We start from the raw sequence: 17,489 nt of genomic DNA, 5'->3' as shown, positions 1-17,489 counted from the left end.
TGTGTGTGTGTGTGTGTGTGTGTGTGTGTGTGTGTGTGTGTGTGTGTGTGCAGAGAGAAAAATATTAATAAATATAATGCCCTTATCCTCAAAGCTTACTTACTATATATACAGTACCAGTCAGAAGTTTGGACACAACTACTCATTCAAGGGTTTTTCTTTCATTTTCCTACTCTTCTACATTGTAGAATAATAGTGAAGACATCAAAACTATGAAATAACACATATGGAATCATGTAGTAACCAAAAAAGTGTTCTTCAAAGTAGCCACCCTTTTCCTTGATGACAGCGTTGCATACTCTTGGCATTCTCTCAACCAGCTTCATGAGGTAATCACCTGGAATGCATTTCAATTACAGTTTTTTCCAACTGCTTACACACAAAATCTTTTCATGTCACACGATTTCTGAAACCTCTCACTCAAAGTGCAAAACTACACACCAAATATCCAGAACCATAAGCTATTTCTCAGCCTTTGACTCAGTTGTCAATTGCATAAAACACTTTTTTCAAAACACTACACACAATTCTCTACCTAAAACACAAAAATCTAACAGGAAGTGACTTGCTTTCCTTTTCCAAACACAACCAATCAAAGTGCTACACTTATTCACCAGGTCACACACACTCCTCACATGTGCAAACACTAATAGCTTAACTGATCACTAACCAATCACTGCTTTACTGTAGTATAAGCCTATAAATAGGTCAAAGGTCAGATGACCTGTTTTGAACAATGGATGCCAACAGTGGACAGAGAGCAAGAGGAGTAGGAGGAAGAAGAGGACGAGGGCAAAGAAGAGAAGGAAGGAGAGCCATCTCTGATGAGATTAGGGCAACACTTGTTGATCATGTCCAGCCCAACTTGAGTCAATTTACAGTGGCGTCTATAATTCGAACCTTCAGAAATGAGAACAGGTATGCAACTATCTAATGACTATTTTAGCATTACAGTATTGTACTGTAAAATACATATGACTGCATAGTATTGCATAAACATTTGTAACTCTAAGCCATCCATTTACTGCACTGCATTGAATGAATGAGGTTGGTTATCATACTGTACTACATTTTTTTGTACATTGTTTACAGTTCCTATGCTGAACACATACTGTGTTTGAATTCTGTCCAGAGTGGAAAGGCAAAGACATCATGGAGGACGAGGAAGCTTGTTTACAGATGTACAATGCAATTAGGATTCGAGAGATAAGAGGGCATGTCTTGAATAATGACACCATATTTAACAACATCATGCTGTATGCCTGTCCACCATACAACGCATCCTCCAACGGCACCGAGTGACGATGAAACAACTTTACAAGGTGCCATTTGAGAGAAACTCTGACAGAGTCAAGAATATGCAACATGACTTTGTAGAGGTATGTATGCAACACTACTTCCAGTACTTCAGACATACCATCTTTACTCATCTGTATATCCTTTTGTCTGTTACAGAGAGTATTGGAGCTGGATGCCCATGTAATTCGCCATGAATTTATTTATGTGGATGAGGTTGGCTTCAACCTCACCAAAACCAGGCGCCGCGGAAGAAATGTAATAGGACAGAGGGCAATTACCAATGTCCCTGGACAGCGTGGGGGTAATATAACTGTGTGCTGACATCACTCAAAACGGGGTCCTCCATCACAATGCCTCACTGGGTCCGTACAACACCGGCCATATGCTCACTTTTTCTGGATGCAATTTACACAATGCTTGTCCCTGGTCCAGATCAGGAGCCTGCTAGATTTGTGGTTTTATGGGACAATGTTAGTTTTCACCGGGCTGTTCTGGTCCAAAACTGGTTTGCCACCCATCCACAATTTGTAGTTTTGTACCTACCCCCATATTCACCTTTTCTAAATCCCATAGAGGAATTCTTCTCAGCCTGGCGCTGGAAAGTGTATGATCGCCAACCCTATGCCCGCATGACGCTTCTCCAGGCAATGGAGGACGCATGTTGGGACATAGAGGTTGCCTCTGTCCAAGGTTGGATACGCCACGCCTGGAGATACTTCCCTCCATGTTTGGCAAGAGAAAACATATCTTGTGATGTGGACGAAGTATTGTGGCCAGACCCAGGCCGGAGAAGAGATGAAGCCTGGCTTAGCACTGGTGACTGCCCTCCCCCTACCAATTCCTGGACTGCCCCCCCGGGACCCCACACACACAATTGTGTTCTTTACAGTATTCTAAAGAATATACTTTTGGTTTATATATGTTTATGGTTTTGTTGTATGCAGTTTTGGGAATTGTGTGTAGAGTTTTGAAAACTTGTGTAAGTAGTTGGAAAAAACTGTAAATATGTTTATGGTTTTGTTGTATGCTACTGTATACAACAGTAATGTTTGGCCTAATAAATATTTTCTGTTTCTACATTGCATTGGTGTTTACAGTGTACTTGTTACCCCTCTCAGCAGATTACTTTCACTGTAGAACATTGTATTGAAATGTAGATATGAGCCTGTGAAAGACCAAAGAGCTTTAGATTTAGAACAACAGTGTTTATATGGTATATCCAAAAATGTACTATTATGAAAGCAGTGTTTGCCATTTGATGCAAATGCTTCATTCTGACATGTGTTTATGGTATTTTGAATGCAGTGTTACATTTTGAAGGAGATGTGAGGCATTTTGCATTTTGTGTGTGCAGTTTTGGGAATTGTGTGTAGAGTTTTGAAAAAAGGAGACAGTTTTGAAAACGTGTGTAAGCAGTTGGAAAAAACTGTAACAGGTGTGGCTTGTTAAAAGTTAATTTGTGGAATTTCTTTCCTTCTTAATGCGTTTGAGCCAATCAGTTGTGTTGTGAAAAGGTAGGAGTGGTATACAGAAGATAGCCCTATTTGGTAAAAGAACAAGTCCATATTATGGCAAGAACAGCTCAATTAAACAAAGAAAATGACAGTCCATCATTACTTTAAGACATGGAGGTCAGTCAATCTGGAAAATTTCAAGCGCAATAATTAAACTGGCTCTCATGAAGACCGCCACAGGAATGGAAGACCCAGAGTAACCTCTGCTGTAAGAGGGTTAGTTCATTAGCGTTACCAGCCTCAGAAATTGCAGCCCAAAAAAATGCTTCACAGAGTTCAAATAACAGACACATCTCAAAATCAACTGTTCAGAGGAGACTGCATGAATCAGGCCTTTATGGTCGAATTGCTGCACAGAAACCACTACTTACTCGTCTATCGTGCATAAACGCAATCACGACACGCAGGTTAAAATATCGAAACAAACTCTGAACCAATGACATTCATTTGGGGACAGGTCGAATATCATTAAACATGTATGGCAATTTAGCTAGTTAGCTTGCACTTGCTAGCTAACGTTAATTTGTCTGATTTAGCTAGCTTCCTGTTGCTAGCTAATTTGTCCTGGGATATAAACATTGAGTTGTTATTTTACCTGAAATGCACAAAGTCCTCTACTCCAACAATTAATCCACACATAAAACGGCCAACCGAATCGTTTCTAGTCATCACTCCTCCTTCCAGGCTTTTTCATTGTTTAACTTATATAGTGATCACATCTAAACTTTCATTGTATTACCACGACTACCGGCAAAACAGTTCGTCTTTCAGTCACCCACGTGGGAATGATCAATAAAGAGATGACACGTGGGTACCTGCTTCTATAAAGCAATGAGGAGATGGGAGAGGCAGGACTTTCAGCGCGATCTCCATCAGAAATAGGAAGGAGTTCTATTTTAGCCCTTGGCGTCGAAGACGCTCGTTGGCACGCGCGAGCAGTGTGGGTGCAATAATTGAATAACATGGATTTAGACATTTATTTTGCGATTCTCGCGCACGCGATGTGTCCGGTCTGGTCGGCATGTAAGGGACACCAATAGGAAGAGACTTGCTTGGGCCAAGAAATATGAGCAATGGACATTAGACTGGTGGATATCTGTCCTTTGGTGTAATGAGTCCACATTTGAGATTTTTGGTTTGAACCATCGTGTCTTTGTGAGACGCAGAGTAGGTGAACGGATGATCTCCGCATGTGTGGTTCCCACCGAGAAGCATGGAGGAAGAGGTGTGATGGTGCAGGGGTGCTTTGCTGGTGACACTGTCTGTGATTTGTTTAGAATTCAAGGCATACTTAACCAGCATGGCCACCACAGCATTCTGTAGCGATATGCCATCCCATCTCTTTTGCACTAGTGGGGCTATCATTTATTTTTCAACAGGACAATTACCCAAAAACACACCTCCAGGCTGTGTTAGGGCTATTTGATCAAGAAGGAGAGTGCCGGAGTGCTGCATCCGATGACCTGGCCTCCACAATCCCCTGACCTCAATCTAATTAAGATGGTTTGGGATGAGTTGGACTGCAGAGTGAAGGAAAAACAGCCAACAAGTGCTCAGCATTTGTGGGAACTTCTTCAACACTGTTGGAAAAGCATTCCAGGTGAAGCTGGTTGAGAGAATCCCATGAGTGAACAAAGCAGTCATCAAGGCAAAGGGTGGCTAATTTGACGAATCTAAAATAAAAAATAAATTTAGATTTGTTTAACACTTTTTTGGTTACTACATGATTCCATGTGTGTTATTTCATTGTTTTCATGTCTTCACTATTATTCTACAATGTAGAAAATAGTAAAATATAAAGAAAAACCATTGAATGAGTAGGTGTGTTCAAACATTTGACTGGCACTGTATATAGTTCAGTAGCACCACGGAGTTGCATCTTCACTGTTGACGTTGAGACTGATGTTTTGCGGGTACTATTTAGTGAAGCTGCTAGTTGAGGACTTGTGAGGCGTCTGTTTCTCAAACTGGACACTCCAATGTACTTGTCCTCTTGCTCAGTTATGCACCGGGGCCTCCCACTCCTCTTTCTATTCTGGTTAGGGCCAGTTTGCGCTGTTCTGTGAAAGGAGTAGTACACAACGTTGTACGAGATCTTCAGTGTCTTGGCAATTTCTCACATGGAATAGCCTTCATTTCTCGGAACAAGAATAGTCTGACGAGTTTCAGAAGAAAGGTCTTTGTTTCTGGCCATTTTGAGCCTGTAATCGAACTCACAAATGCTGATGCTCCAGAGACACAACTAGTCTAAAGAAGGCCCGTTTTATTGCTTCTTTAATCAGCATAACAGTTTTCAGCTGTGCTAACATTATTGGAAAAGGGTTTTCTAATGATCAATTAGCCTTTTTTTAAATGATAAACTTGGATTAGCTAACACAACGTGCCATTGGAACACAGGAGTGATGGTTGCCGATAATGGGCATCTGTACGCTTATGTAGATACAATAGTCATTTACAACATTAACAATGTCTACACTGTATTTCTGAACAATGTTGTGTTATTTTAATGGACAAAACATTTGCTTTTCTTTTAAAACACAGACATTTCTAAGTGACCCCAAACTTTTGAACGGTAGTGTATATACTGTATATGTGTGTGTAAGCTTTGAGGATAAGGTTGGCTGCTCTATTGATAGTAAACAGGGTTCAAAGGTCAGGCTCAGTGGTTTATACACTTGCTGGTGATGCAATTGTAAAGCAAGACATGGCAGGTCAGGACACACTTGGCAGGACACACACACACGCACACACACACACACACACACACACACACACACACACACACACACACACACACACACACACACACACACACACACACATTATATTGTAGAGTAATAGGGACAAATGTGTGTGTTTCAACTAATTGTGTTCTCTGCTGCAGCAGGTGTCTGAATGTCTGTGTGTCTGAGGAAAGACTATTCCCCAAAAATTAACTACAGAGAAATGACTTTAAATAGAGTTAAACAGTCCAAGTCCCACGGCCAAGTCTCTCATGACTCACACTCAAAACATTCATATTCTCAATATGCCACTCTCTTCCACACAGACTCTCGTAAGATGTCCTTGCCAGACTTAAAAAAAAACACGAAATAGCTCTGTCAAAATATTTATCTGCAGAAACAGTTTCTTTCAGAAATGAACATGCACATACTGTATGTACTCATGTACACTCACGCAAACTTTCACACACACTTACACACACACACACACACACACACTTACACACACACACACACACACTTACACACACACACACACACACACACACACACACACACACACACACACACACACACACACACACACAAAGGTCGACACATGATTGCCCGTCATGCTGAGTCTTGACCCGTCATACTTCCTGTCATGGGAGACGTTGCCATGGTAGCAGTTAGTAAACAATGGTGTCTGATGCTAGCACCCCTCGGTCAGAGGCTAATGAGATCATTAGCGCTGTTTGCTAATATTCGAACGACGTCTCACAAGCCTCCCAGACATGCACAACCTGACACCTCCCACCTGGGCACTTCTTAGAGAGAAGCTAAAAACATGAATTATATGTATATATAAGTATATTCCGGACTCTGACATTGCTCGTTCGGATTTTTTTTGTAATTAATTTTTTTTATGTGTATATTGTTACTGCACTGTTGGAGCCAGAAACACAAGCATTCCACTGCACCTGTGAATAACATCAGAAACTGAACATTTTGTGTGTGTGTGGTGGGGGTGTCGCAAATGGCACACTATTACCTACAGTATATAGTGCACTACAACATTTGTGTAGGCCTACTATAAAAGAACATTATGTCTAACCTTCGTTTAACTAGGCAAGTCAGTTAAGAACAAATTCATATTTAAAATGACAGCCTACCACAGAACAGTGGGGTTAACTGCCTTGTTCAGGGGCAGAATATCAGATTTTTACTTTGTCAGCCGGGGATTCAATCCAGCAACCTTTTGGTTACTGGCCCAACGCTCTAACCACTAGGCTACCTGCTGGCCTACGTCATTCGGGACACAACCTGGGTATTTTCCACCGGGAGTGGAGAGAGTGATTATGGAGCGATATGAAGGTATTGATCCAGTCTGCAGCCATGCAACAAGTGAAGTGGTACTGGAGCTGTAGTGGTCTCAGCTAAATCAGCCTCTTCTATTCTTTCTGCAGAGTGAAGTGGTACTGGAGCTGTAGTGGTCTCAGCTAAATCAGCCTCTTCTCTTCTTTCTGCAGAGTGAAGTGGTACTGGAGCTGTAGTGGTCTCAGCTAAATCAGCCTCTTCTCTTCTTTCTGCAGAGTGAAGTGGTACTGGAGCTGTAGTGGTCTCAGCTAAATCAGCCTCTTCTCTTCTTTCTGCAGAGTGAAGTGGTACTGGAGCTGTAGTGGTCTCAGCTAAATCAGCCTCTTCTCTTCTTTCTGCAGAGTGAAGTGGTACTGGAGCTGTAGTGGTCTCAGCTAAATCAGCCTCTTCTCTTCTTTCTGCAGAGTGAAGTGGTACTGGAGCTGTAGTGGTCTCAGCTAAATCAGCCTCTTCTCTTCTTTCTGCAGAGTGAAGTGGTACTGGAGCTGTAGTGGTCTCAGCTAAATCAGCCTCTTCTCTTCTTTCTGCAGAGTGAAGTGGTACTGGAGCTGTAGTGGTCTCAGCTAAATCAGCCTCTTCTATTCTTTCTGCAGAGTGAAGTGGTACTGGAGCTGTAGTGGTCTCAGCTAAATCAGCCTCTTCTCTTCTTTCTGCAGAGTGAAGTGGTACTGGAGCTGTAGTGGTCTCAGCTAAATCAGCCTCTTCTCTTCTTTCTGCAGAGTGAAGTGGTACTGGAGCTGTAGTGGTCTCAGCTAAATCAGCTGTAGTGGTCTCTTCTCTTCTTTCTGCAGAGTGAAGTGGTACTGGAGCTGTAGTGGTCTCAGCTAAATCAGCCTCTTCTATTCTTTCTGCAGAGTGAAGTGGTACTGGAGCTGTAGTGGTCTCAGCTAAATCAGCCTCTTCTCTTCTTTCTGTAGAGTGAAAAAGAGATGGACGGAAGAACTGCTATACCCTTCTTCTCTCATCCAATGAAGAACTGAATCACATGCTCATAAATGACCCAGAGGTACGAGGACCAATCGCCAGACTGAGTGGTGACGTCACACCAGTGACAGAGGCAGAATTGGGACCACCATGGATTCTATGGCAAAAAAGCATCAGTAGTCTCACACACTGTAACTCATACTCTCTCTCTCTCTCTCTCTTTCTCTCTCTCTCTCAAAAACACTCTTCACACTTGGATAACACAGAGACCAGTAACTCATCTCTCCACTCAGATATAAGACTGCCTCCCCCAACTGTGATGTCGCAGAGTGGCTCCTTCTCTTCCAGCTCCTCTGGGGGCTGAGCCGGGGCTATGGGTAGAAGGGTGGCTGATCCGACCAATCCAGTGCCTGCGCTCGGGGTGCCCCTGGCGGGGGTGCGATGGGGTCCGCTGTGCAGCGTGGGGGTGCAGACCTCCCCTGGCCTTAGGACCCTCCCGTCAATCAAACTCAACCAGCCAACCAGTACGCAGCACCCAGAGACAAGGAGTAACAACCATGTCACAACGGTATTGACCATGCCCTCGGAAACTGTTTTTTCGTGTAACTCGTGCAGCAGTGGCGGCAGCGGTGGTTTTGCCGTTTCCAAGGAGAGGAGTCAGAATGCGATCAACAGTCTGACACAGGACGACATAGGGTCACAGGGGTCAGGGGGCGGGGTCTACTGTCAGATCAAAACCATAAGGACCAATCCCAGGGAGTCTGGTCACAGGTCCAGCGGGAAACGGACGTCTCGATACACCAATGGGAGTGTGGTTGCCCCTGAGGTGGTGGGTGGGGTATGTACTGAGGGTGCCGAGGGGAACGAGCCAATCAGAGAGAGGAGGAGGGTTCAGTCTCTGAGAGGGGAGGAGTCTCGCCCTGTGCTGAGGTCAGGGAGTGTGTCTCATTCTGTGAGCTCTCACGCCACGCCTCCAAGGCCCTGTAGAATGATGACATCATCGCCCCGTCTCTGTGGAACCTGCGGGCGGAGACAGTCCCAGGCCCCACCCACTTGCATGGCAACTGCATGCCGCAGGCGAGCGGCCAACAAGATCACAGAAAGCCAGACCCTCCCGAATCCTCCCAGGAAACAGTCCGTACTTCTCAACCAGAACCGGAAAGACTCCCCTGTACTGAACACACACACACACACACCACCAACCACACACAAAGCTGTGAAGAACACTCAAACACAAACTCAGGCATTGCCCTCTCCTCACACAACCCAAAAGACACACACGCTCACGAAAGATCCACCTGTGCCCACATGCTCCAACACTAAGGATGCACAGCACACACATACAGACCCAGAACCCAGTTTACCCAGGTTACATCAGAAAGAAACACACACACAGACAGCAGACACACACTCACACACCACAGAGAAACACACATCTAGGCCAAATAAATCCACAAGAAATACTCCAGCTACACAGCCTTTACCGGACAAAAACACAGAGACGTCATCTGACAACCAACACACACCACCAAACTCATCTACACAACTCACCCCCAAGCCACCACCCCCTGTTCTCCTTATAGGCAAAAAATCCTCGGCCTCTGCCCCTCTCCCACCTAAAACCTCCCCCAACCCCTACCACACTGTCCAGGTTAACCCAAAACCAGCACCGCCTGTCCTTCAGACCCAACCCAAACATACACCCCTCACCCCCTGTCGGCTCTCCAAAATCCCACCAGCACAACCAATCAAAAAAGAAGACTCCAAAACCCCTGGCCAATCAAAAGATGCAAATGCTCTGCATGCTGCCCATGTGACCCCACAGTGCAATGGGGCACCAGGAGGTATGGCGGGGTTACCAGGTGGGGTACAGGGGTGTGTGTCGGGGGGTCTCCACGGGCGTCTTCACAGCGTGGAAGAGAGTCTGCTCTCCAACCAGGAGAAGATCAAAGTCCTCCTCAATGTTATCCAAGACCTGGAGAAAAGCAAGGCCCTCAGCGAAGGGTGAGAGAGGGGCGTGTGTGTGTGTGTGAGTGAGAGAGAGAGAGAGAGAGTGAACGAGTGAAAGAGAAGAGAGGAAGATGAAAGAGAAGAAGCGAGCGAGTGAGAGACTGAGTGTGCAAGAGACGGAGAGGGCATGTATGTGAGAACGTATGGGAGTGCCTTTGAGAATCAACTCCAATGTAAAACTGGCAGCTTGGTAATGCACTTTAAGGTCATGGGAGTATTGCAGGGGCTGTGATGTACTGTATGCAGAATGTTATTGCTGCAGTGTTACAGAGCACGGCAGAACACCCACAGGGATATGTGTACAGAACACCTTTCTAAATAAACCCTGCTGTATAAAAGTAAATATCAGTTCTTGCCTTTGTGGTGTATTCCGCTGCTCTGCCTCTGTACGCATTCTATCATATGGTCCATATAATTACAGGCAGAACTCCTTCCTTATGTCATGGCTGCTCCCTCAGGCTTTAAGGTCAACATAAGTTATCGACCTCTCTCCCTCTCATTCAGTTTCCCTCTCCTCCTCATTTCTCTCTCTCTCTCTCTCTCCCTCCTTCATCTCTTTCTCTCCCTCCCTCATCTCTTTCTCTTCGTTTCTACATCTCCTTATTTCTCTCACCCAAATCAAACACTCACCCACGCTCTCATTTTGGAAATTGTCCAATTTTCTACTTATTCTTTGTTCCCATTCTACTTTCTCCTTATTCACATTCATTCTTCTACTTGAAGAATGCTATTCATCTCTTTTCACCTCCACCCACCCCCCCGTTATCTCCCTCTTCATCCCTCTATCTTTAATTACCACCCTCTCTCTTTCCTTCTCTCCTGATATGAATCACTTCTTCCTCCATACAATATAGAGCTGACTTCTCCTCCTCTCCTCACCCTCTGTCCTTTCACTATATTATACTCACCCACTACCCCTGTTGTCAATCAGTACATCACTCTCTCATCTCTTTCCTGTCACTCTGTTTTGTTTTCTCTCTTCCATCACTGTCTTCTCACGTCTCTGTCCCCACTCTCCCTCTCACCCCTGATCCCCGACAACAGACTGCACCCCCTCTCTTATTTCCCCTCTCTCCTCTCTGTCCCCACTCTCCCTCTCACCCCTGATCCCCGACAACAGACTGCATTCCCTCTCTTATTTCCCCTCTCTCCTCTCTGTCCCCACTCTCCCTCTTACCCCTGATCCCCGACAACAGACAACACCCCCTCTCTTATTTCCCCTCTCTGCTCTTCTACCCACTCCTCTTCTTTTTATTTCTCATCTTCTCTCCACTCTACTCCTTCCTTCCTTCCTCCCTCCCTCTTCTCTCTGTCAGTTCCTCTTGGGTTGACGGCTCACTATAATACCAAACTAATCCCTCCCAGATTATGATTGAAGATACGCAATTCATGTTTCAGGGGCACAGCAAAATTCACAACGACAGGATACACTTTGTTCCTCTGTGGCATTTGTGTGTGTGTGTGTGCGTGTGTGTGTTTGGCACAGTGCTAAATTAAAGTTTTGGTGCTGTTTTTAAGTTTGTGTCTTGTGCTCCCTTTGTGTCTGTGTGTGACTGTGTGTCTTGTCTGTTTGTTTGGGGGTGGGGGGTAGTACTAATGACGCTCTCCTGTGTACTCCTCCTCATCCCGATGTTTGCGTGTCCTTCTTGTTGTCGCCGTTGTGTTAGGCGCTGCTCTTACAGAACTGGACAGGATATCAACAACTGCCCCACCTGTCAGAAGACTGCCTGCATCATATACAGGTAAAACACCTTCCTGCTACCACGTTAATACTAACACCATTTCCCTTCTCAACGTCACTTCTTTTTATATATCAAAATCCACATACACTTTGCTCATATAACAGTATACCCAACCCACAGTCTACAGTGTACACTCGAACCACTAGCAGATGGCTTCAGTTTCAGCATCACGTTTTATGAGTTGTATGTACAGGATTTGCATCGCTGTATTACCGTCCAACAAAATGCAGGCTCCATCTTGACTATGCAACAACAATAATAAATAATAAAATATAAGAATACAAAAACATAAAGTAAATGGCAGTAGAATAGAATAAAGATTGCAGCAGAATTATAATACAGGAAGGCACAATTTATACAACAATATTTAAATGAGTATTGGGGATGGGGGGGGGGGCATTGTATAAACTGAGCAGTATAATAAGAGTCTGGTAGCAGTAGTTGAGATATGTGTGTGTATGTCTGTGTGGGTGTATGTCTGTGTGGGTGTGTGTATGAGTGAGTGCATGTGTGCTAAGGTGTGGAGAATCAGAGCAGGTGGTCAGTCCAGTTCAGGTGTTCAGCAGTCTGATGGTTTGTAGATAGAAACCGTCTCTGAACCTGTTGGTATCAGACCTCATGTTCCGATACTGTCTCTCCGACGTTAAGGGAGAGAACAGCTCGTGGCTGGGGTTGGTGCGTGGGATCCTTGATAATGCTGTTTGTATTCTTATATTTGATTATTTATGGGTGGGAGCACAGTCTCAATGATGTACTGGGGCGTCTTCGCCACCCGCTGGCGGGCCTTGCGGTCGTGGACGGAAGATCTGCCGTACCAGGCCGTGATGCCACCGGTCAGGATGATCATCCTTTCACCTACTCTGCGTCTCACAAAGACACGGCAGTTGGAACCAAAAATCTCAAATTTGGACTCATCAGACCAAAGGACAGATTTCCACCAGTCTAATGTCCATTGCTCGTGTTTCTTGGTATTTTTCTTATTGGTGTCCTTTAGTAGTAGTTTCTTTGCAGCAATTCGACCATGAAGGCCTGTTTCGCACAGTCTCTTCTGAACAGTTGAAGTTGAGATGTGTCTGTTACTTGAAACATTTATTTGGGCTGCAATCATAGGTGCAGTTAACTCTAATGAAATTATTCTCCGCATCAAAGGTAACTCTGAGCCTCCCTTTCATCTGGCAGTCCTTGTGAGAGCCAGTTTCATCATATTTTTGGGACTTCACTTGAAGAAACTGACTGACCTTCATGTCTTAAAGTAATGATGGACTGTCGTTTTGAGCTGTTCTTGCCATAAAACGGACTTGGTCTTTTTCCAAATAGGGCTATCTTCTGTATACCACCCCTACCTTGTCACAACACAACTGATTGGCTCAAATGCATAAAGAAGGAAAGAAATTCCACAAATGAACTTTTAACAAAGGACACCTGTTCATTGAAATGCATTCCAGGTGACTACCTCATGAAACTGGTTGAGAGAATGCCAAGAGTGTGCAAAGCTGTCATCAAGGGAGAGGGTGGCTACTAAATATTTTTTGGGGTAACTAAATGATTCCACGTGTTATTTCATAGTTTTGATGTCTTCACTATTATTCTACAATGTAGAAAAATAGTACAAATAAAGAAAAACCCTGGAATGAGTAGTTGTGTCCAAACTTTTGACTGGTACTATATATACAAATGTATGTGGACACCGCTTGAAATTAGTGGATTCGGCTATTTTAGCCATAGTCATTGCTAACAGGTGTATAAAATCAAGCACACTGCAACGCAATCTCCATAGACAAACATTGGCAGTAGAATGACCTTACTGAAGAGCTCAATGAATTTCAACGTGGCACCGTCATTAGATCACACCTTTCCAATAAGTCAGTTCGTCAAATTTCTGCCCTCCTAGAGCAGCCCCAGTCAGCCCGAATGTAGTGCCAACTGTAAAGTTTGTTGTTTGGAGGAATAATGGTCTGGGGCTGTTTTTCGTGGTTCGGGCTAGGCCCTTTAGTTCCAGTGAAGGCAAATCTGAATGCAACAACATACAATGACATTATAGACAATTCTGTGCTTCCAACTTTGTAGCAACAGTTTGGGGAAGGCCTTTTTCTGTTTTATTATGACAATGCCCTCGTGCACAAAGCGAGTCCATACAGAAAGGGTTTGTCGGGATCGGTGTAGAAGAACTTGACTGGCCTGCACAGAGCCCTGACCTCAACCCCATCAAACACCTTTGGGATGAATTGGAACACCAACTGCGAGGCAGGCCTAATCAACTAACATCAGTGTCCGACCTCACTAATGCTCTCGTGACTGAATGGAAGCAAATCAATGCAACAATGTTCCAACATCTATTGGAAAGCCTTCCCAGAGGAGTGGAGGCTGTTATTGCAGCAAAGGGGAGACCAACTCCATATTCATGCCCATGATTATGGAATGAGATGTTCGACGAGCAGGTGTCCACATACTTTTTGTCATGTAGTGTACCTCCTCCCTGTAGGCTGATTCGTTGTTGTTGCCTATCAGGCCTACAACCATGGTTGTTGGTGCTGTTTAAAGCCACGCAGTCGTGGGTGAACAGAGAGTACAGCAGAAGACTAAGGACACACCCCTGGGGGCCCCTGTGTTGAGTCTGTATACAGGAGGTGTTGTTGCCATTCCTCACAGCCTGTGGTTTGCCCATCAGCAAGTCCAGGATCCAGTTGCAGAGGGTGGTGTCCAGAATCAGCATTCTCACATAGATGTTCCTCTTGTCCAAATGTGTTACGGCCCAGTAAATAACGATGGAAATGCCATCTTCTGTGGATCTGTTGGAGTGGTAGACAAAATGGAGTGGGTCAAGTGTGCCTGCCATGCTGACCTTGATGTGGGCCATGACCGGCCTCTTGAAGCACTTCATGATGACCGAGGCGAGAGCAACGGGTCAATAATCATTTGGGCAAGTCACCTTGTTCTTCTTGGGCACTGGGATGATGGTGGTCTCCGTAAAGCGGGTGGGGACTACAGCCTGGGACAGGTTGATGATGTCCCACAAGATGCCAGCCAGCTGGTCAACACACACTCTGAGGACACAGCCAGGGATCCCATGTGGGCCGGCGGCTTTGTGAGTATTAGCTCTTTTTAGAGTTTTTCCTCAAGTCAGCCTCGGCGAGCGAAAGCACCTGGTCGTCCGGAGCGGCGAGAGTCCTCCTGAATGGCTCAGTATTGTCTGCCTCGAAGCGGGCATAGCATGTGTTAAGCTTTTCTGGGAGGGGGGCTTCGGTGGGCACCGCACAGCTGGATTTGCCTTTGTAATCTGTGATAGTATGTAGCTCTTGACACATGCAAAGCGAGTTGGTTTGAATTGTCGAGCATCAATTCAAGTTTGAGTCTGTGTCTTTTTGCCTCCCTAACGGATTTGGGGAGCTCATACCTGGGGCGGCAGCGTAGCCTAGTGGTTAGAGTGTTGGACTAGTAACCGGAAGGTTGCGAGTTCAAACCCCCGAGCTGACAAGGTACAAATCTGTCGTTCTGCCCCTGAACAGGCAGTTAACCCACTGTTCCCAGGCCGTCATTGAAAATAAGAATGTGTTCTTAACTGACTTGCCTGGTTAAATAAAGGTAAAAAAAAAAAAATACCTGCATGCCTTGTACGTGTCGCACGCCACAGAGTCATCGGGGTTCCTTCTGCTGACATTCAATGCTGCAGTACGGGCAGCATTGAATCTTGTATCTGACGAAATACTGTATATTCCTGGATGAGTCCTGGGAACCTATTCCTAATAGTGTTCTCAAATCAATCCTGCAACATCGAGTCTGCCTCACTTTTCTCTGTGTTGGTGGCTCCCTCTTGAGTTGCTGCTCGTAAGCGGGGAATAGGAGCAGAGAGACGTGATCTGATTGGCCGCAATGGGGGGGGCGGCGTATGGCTGAGTTAGCTGTGTGCCGCCTTGGTGTTTGCTTGTGGCGGTATGTACCCAGCTGTCATAATAACCCACGAGTATTCCCTTGGCACATAGTAGGGTCAGCATTTTAGCATCAGAAACTCCAGTTCTGATGAACAGGATTTCGCAATGCTTTCAACTCCGGTACACCAGGAATTGTTAACGAGGAAACATACCCCTCCCCCAGACACTTACCAGATCCCCCCTGAGTCTATGCAGTAGCCGCCGTTCAATCCACTCGGGATATGGAGAAGCCATCTGGTTGAACGGCAGAGTCAAGTGAATTGTCTGTAAGCCATATCTCAGTAAAAACCAAAAGGTACCGCATTCCCTGATGTTCCTCTGTGATTGAAGCCGAGCTCTGAGTTCACAATGTTCCTTTTCCAGCGACTGGACATCATCAACTATCAGGATACAAGGACGAGGAAGCCGTGTATCTTCGTCTTTTCAGCCTAGCTCGGAGTCCTTTTCCTTCCTCTTCTTCGTTGCCTTAGGTCAACTCGGCCAGGAGAAATAAGTAAGCAGGTCAAGCAGGAACCGGCAAGACGTTTTGTATCATGGATGGTCAGTCCTTGCATCCATAGCTCTGTCTAGGAATTTGAGTGTGGTTACATTTCTCCAGGCCCATCACTCAGCTTTTTACCCAAACAGGGGTGGGGTCATCCCTTTGTTATTGCTTCAATTAAGGACTCTAACTTTAACCAATCAGGACGTGCAGCTCTTTGCTAACTCGCTATCAGCCCACCAGATCTCCTCCTCGCCCTCGTCTCCTCCTCCTCTGTAACCAGGAACAACATTAGCTACAGCAGGAGTTCACATCTAATCAGGAATAATTAGGACCGGAGGGAAGTGTGGCAGAGATACCGGCTCACACAGGGGCCCCTCAGGGCCACAGAAAACAGCTCAGGGGCCCCCCCAGGACCTGTTTCGGCAGATAATATCACAGGACCGCTAGGAAGTCCCTGAATAGCTAGTGAACAGCAAGAAAGTCCCCCAGTGAAGTTCAAAGTGAATGTTAAATAGAATACATTACTGCAGTAGCCTGAATCACTACTGCCTGAGTATGAACTATCTAGTAATTATCTACTATTACCACTGGGCACACTCCTCAAAGACTACCACACTGTGTTGGTAGACGTCCCAGGACATTTGGATTTAAATGTAATGCATCTCTCTCTCTCTCCTCCCCCCCCCCCTTGCCTGTGTGTCCCATTTCTCTTTTAATAAATAAAGAGGATCAGTAATATTCTATTATTCCCAATAGCGATATGCTGGTACACGCACGCACGCACACACACACACACACACACACACACACACACACACACACACACACACACACACACACACACACACACACAGAAAGTAACATACAGTTAATCCAAACAGAAGAGAAGGATTATTACAGTCATTCCGAGGCCATTGGAAGACGCCGATCATTCTATTGTGGTTATGAAACACACACACATACACACACACACACACACACACACACACACATCAATACAGTCATTTTCTTGATGGTACAGTTATGGTGTTATCACACACTCAGCAGGACACAGAGAGGGGATGGGGGGAAGAGTGTGTAGAAGAGAGAGATACAGAGAGAGAGCGAGAGAGAGAGAGAGAGAGAGAGAACCGCGTGGGATGGAGGCTTCCCTCTTCATGATTTGAGCTGGAAAACGACATTTTGATGTTTCCTGCCTGCAGATGTTTTGTACTGTCAAATCTAATTAATCTGTGTGACAGAGAAACAAAGAAAGGCAAGTTCTGACAGAAAGAAAACACTGCGCTCGCTCGCACGCACGCACGCACGCACGCACGCACGCACGCACGCACGCACGCACGCACGCACGCACGCACGCACGCACGCACGCACGCACGCACGCACGCACGCACGCACACACACACACACACACACACACACACACACACACACACACACACACACACACACACACACACACACACACACACACACACACACAGCAGATACTGTAGATGCCAGCCGGGGGA

The 17,489-nt window shown here is 45.4% G+C and overlaps 2 protein-coding genes across 2 annotated transcripts in view; one reads left to right on the top strand and one right to left on the bottom strand.

Annotated features, from left to right (window-relative positions):
* The window catches only part of LOC115130563 (dedicator of cytokinesis protein 2-like), a 181,136-nt gene that overhangs the window by 85,693 nt on the left and 77,954 nt on the right, over nucleotides 1–17,489 (bottom strand). The gene's annotated exons all lie outside the window — the stretch shown is intronic.
* The window catches only part of LOC115130565 (inhibitory synaptic factor 2A-like), a 40,329-nt gene that overhangs the window by 18,018 nt on the left and 4,822 nt on the right, over nucleotides 1–17,489 (top strand). The window contains exons 2-4 of the mRNA XM_029661829.2: nucleotides 7,810–7,898; nucleotides 8,083–9,820; nucleotides 11,494–11,568. Coding sequence (XP_029517689.2) covers nucleotides 8,190–9,820; nucleotides 11,494–11,568 — 1,706 coding nt within the window. The 5' untranslated portion in view covers nucleotides 7,810–7,898; nucleotides 8,083–8,189. The remainder of the gene's footprint in view (nucleotides 1–7,809; nucleotides 7,899–8,082; nucleotides 9,821–11,493; nucleotides 11,569–17,489) is intronic.

Source organism: Oncorhynchus nerka, linkage group LG6 (genome assembly GCF_034236695.1).
Source record: "Oncorhynchus nerka isolate Pitt River linkage group LG6, Oner_Uvic_2.0, whole genome shotgun sequence".
In the NCBI taxonomy this organism is placed as follows: Eukaryota; Metazoa; Chordata; class Actinopteri; order Salmoniformes; family Salmonidae; genus Oncorhynchus; species Oncorhynchus nerka.
This window is presented reverse-complemented; position numbering and strand designations above follow the sequence as displayed.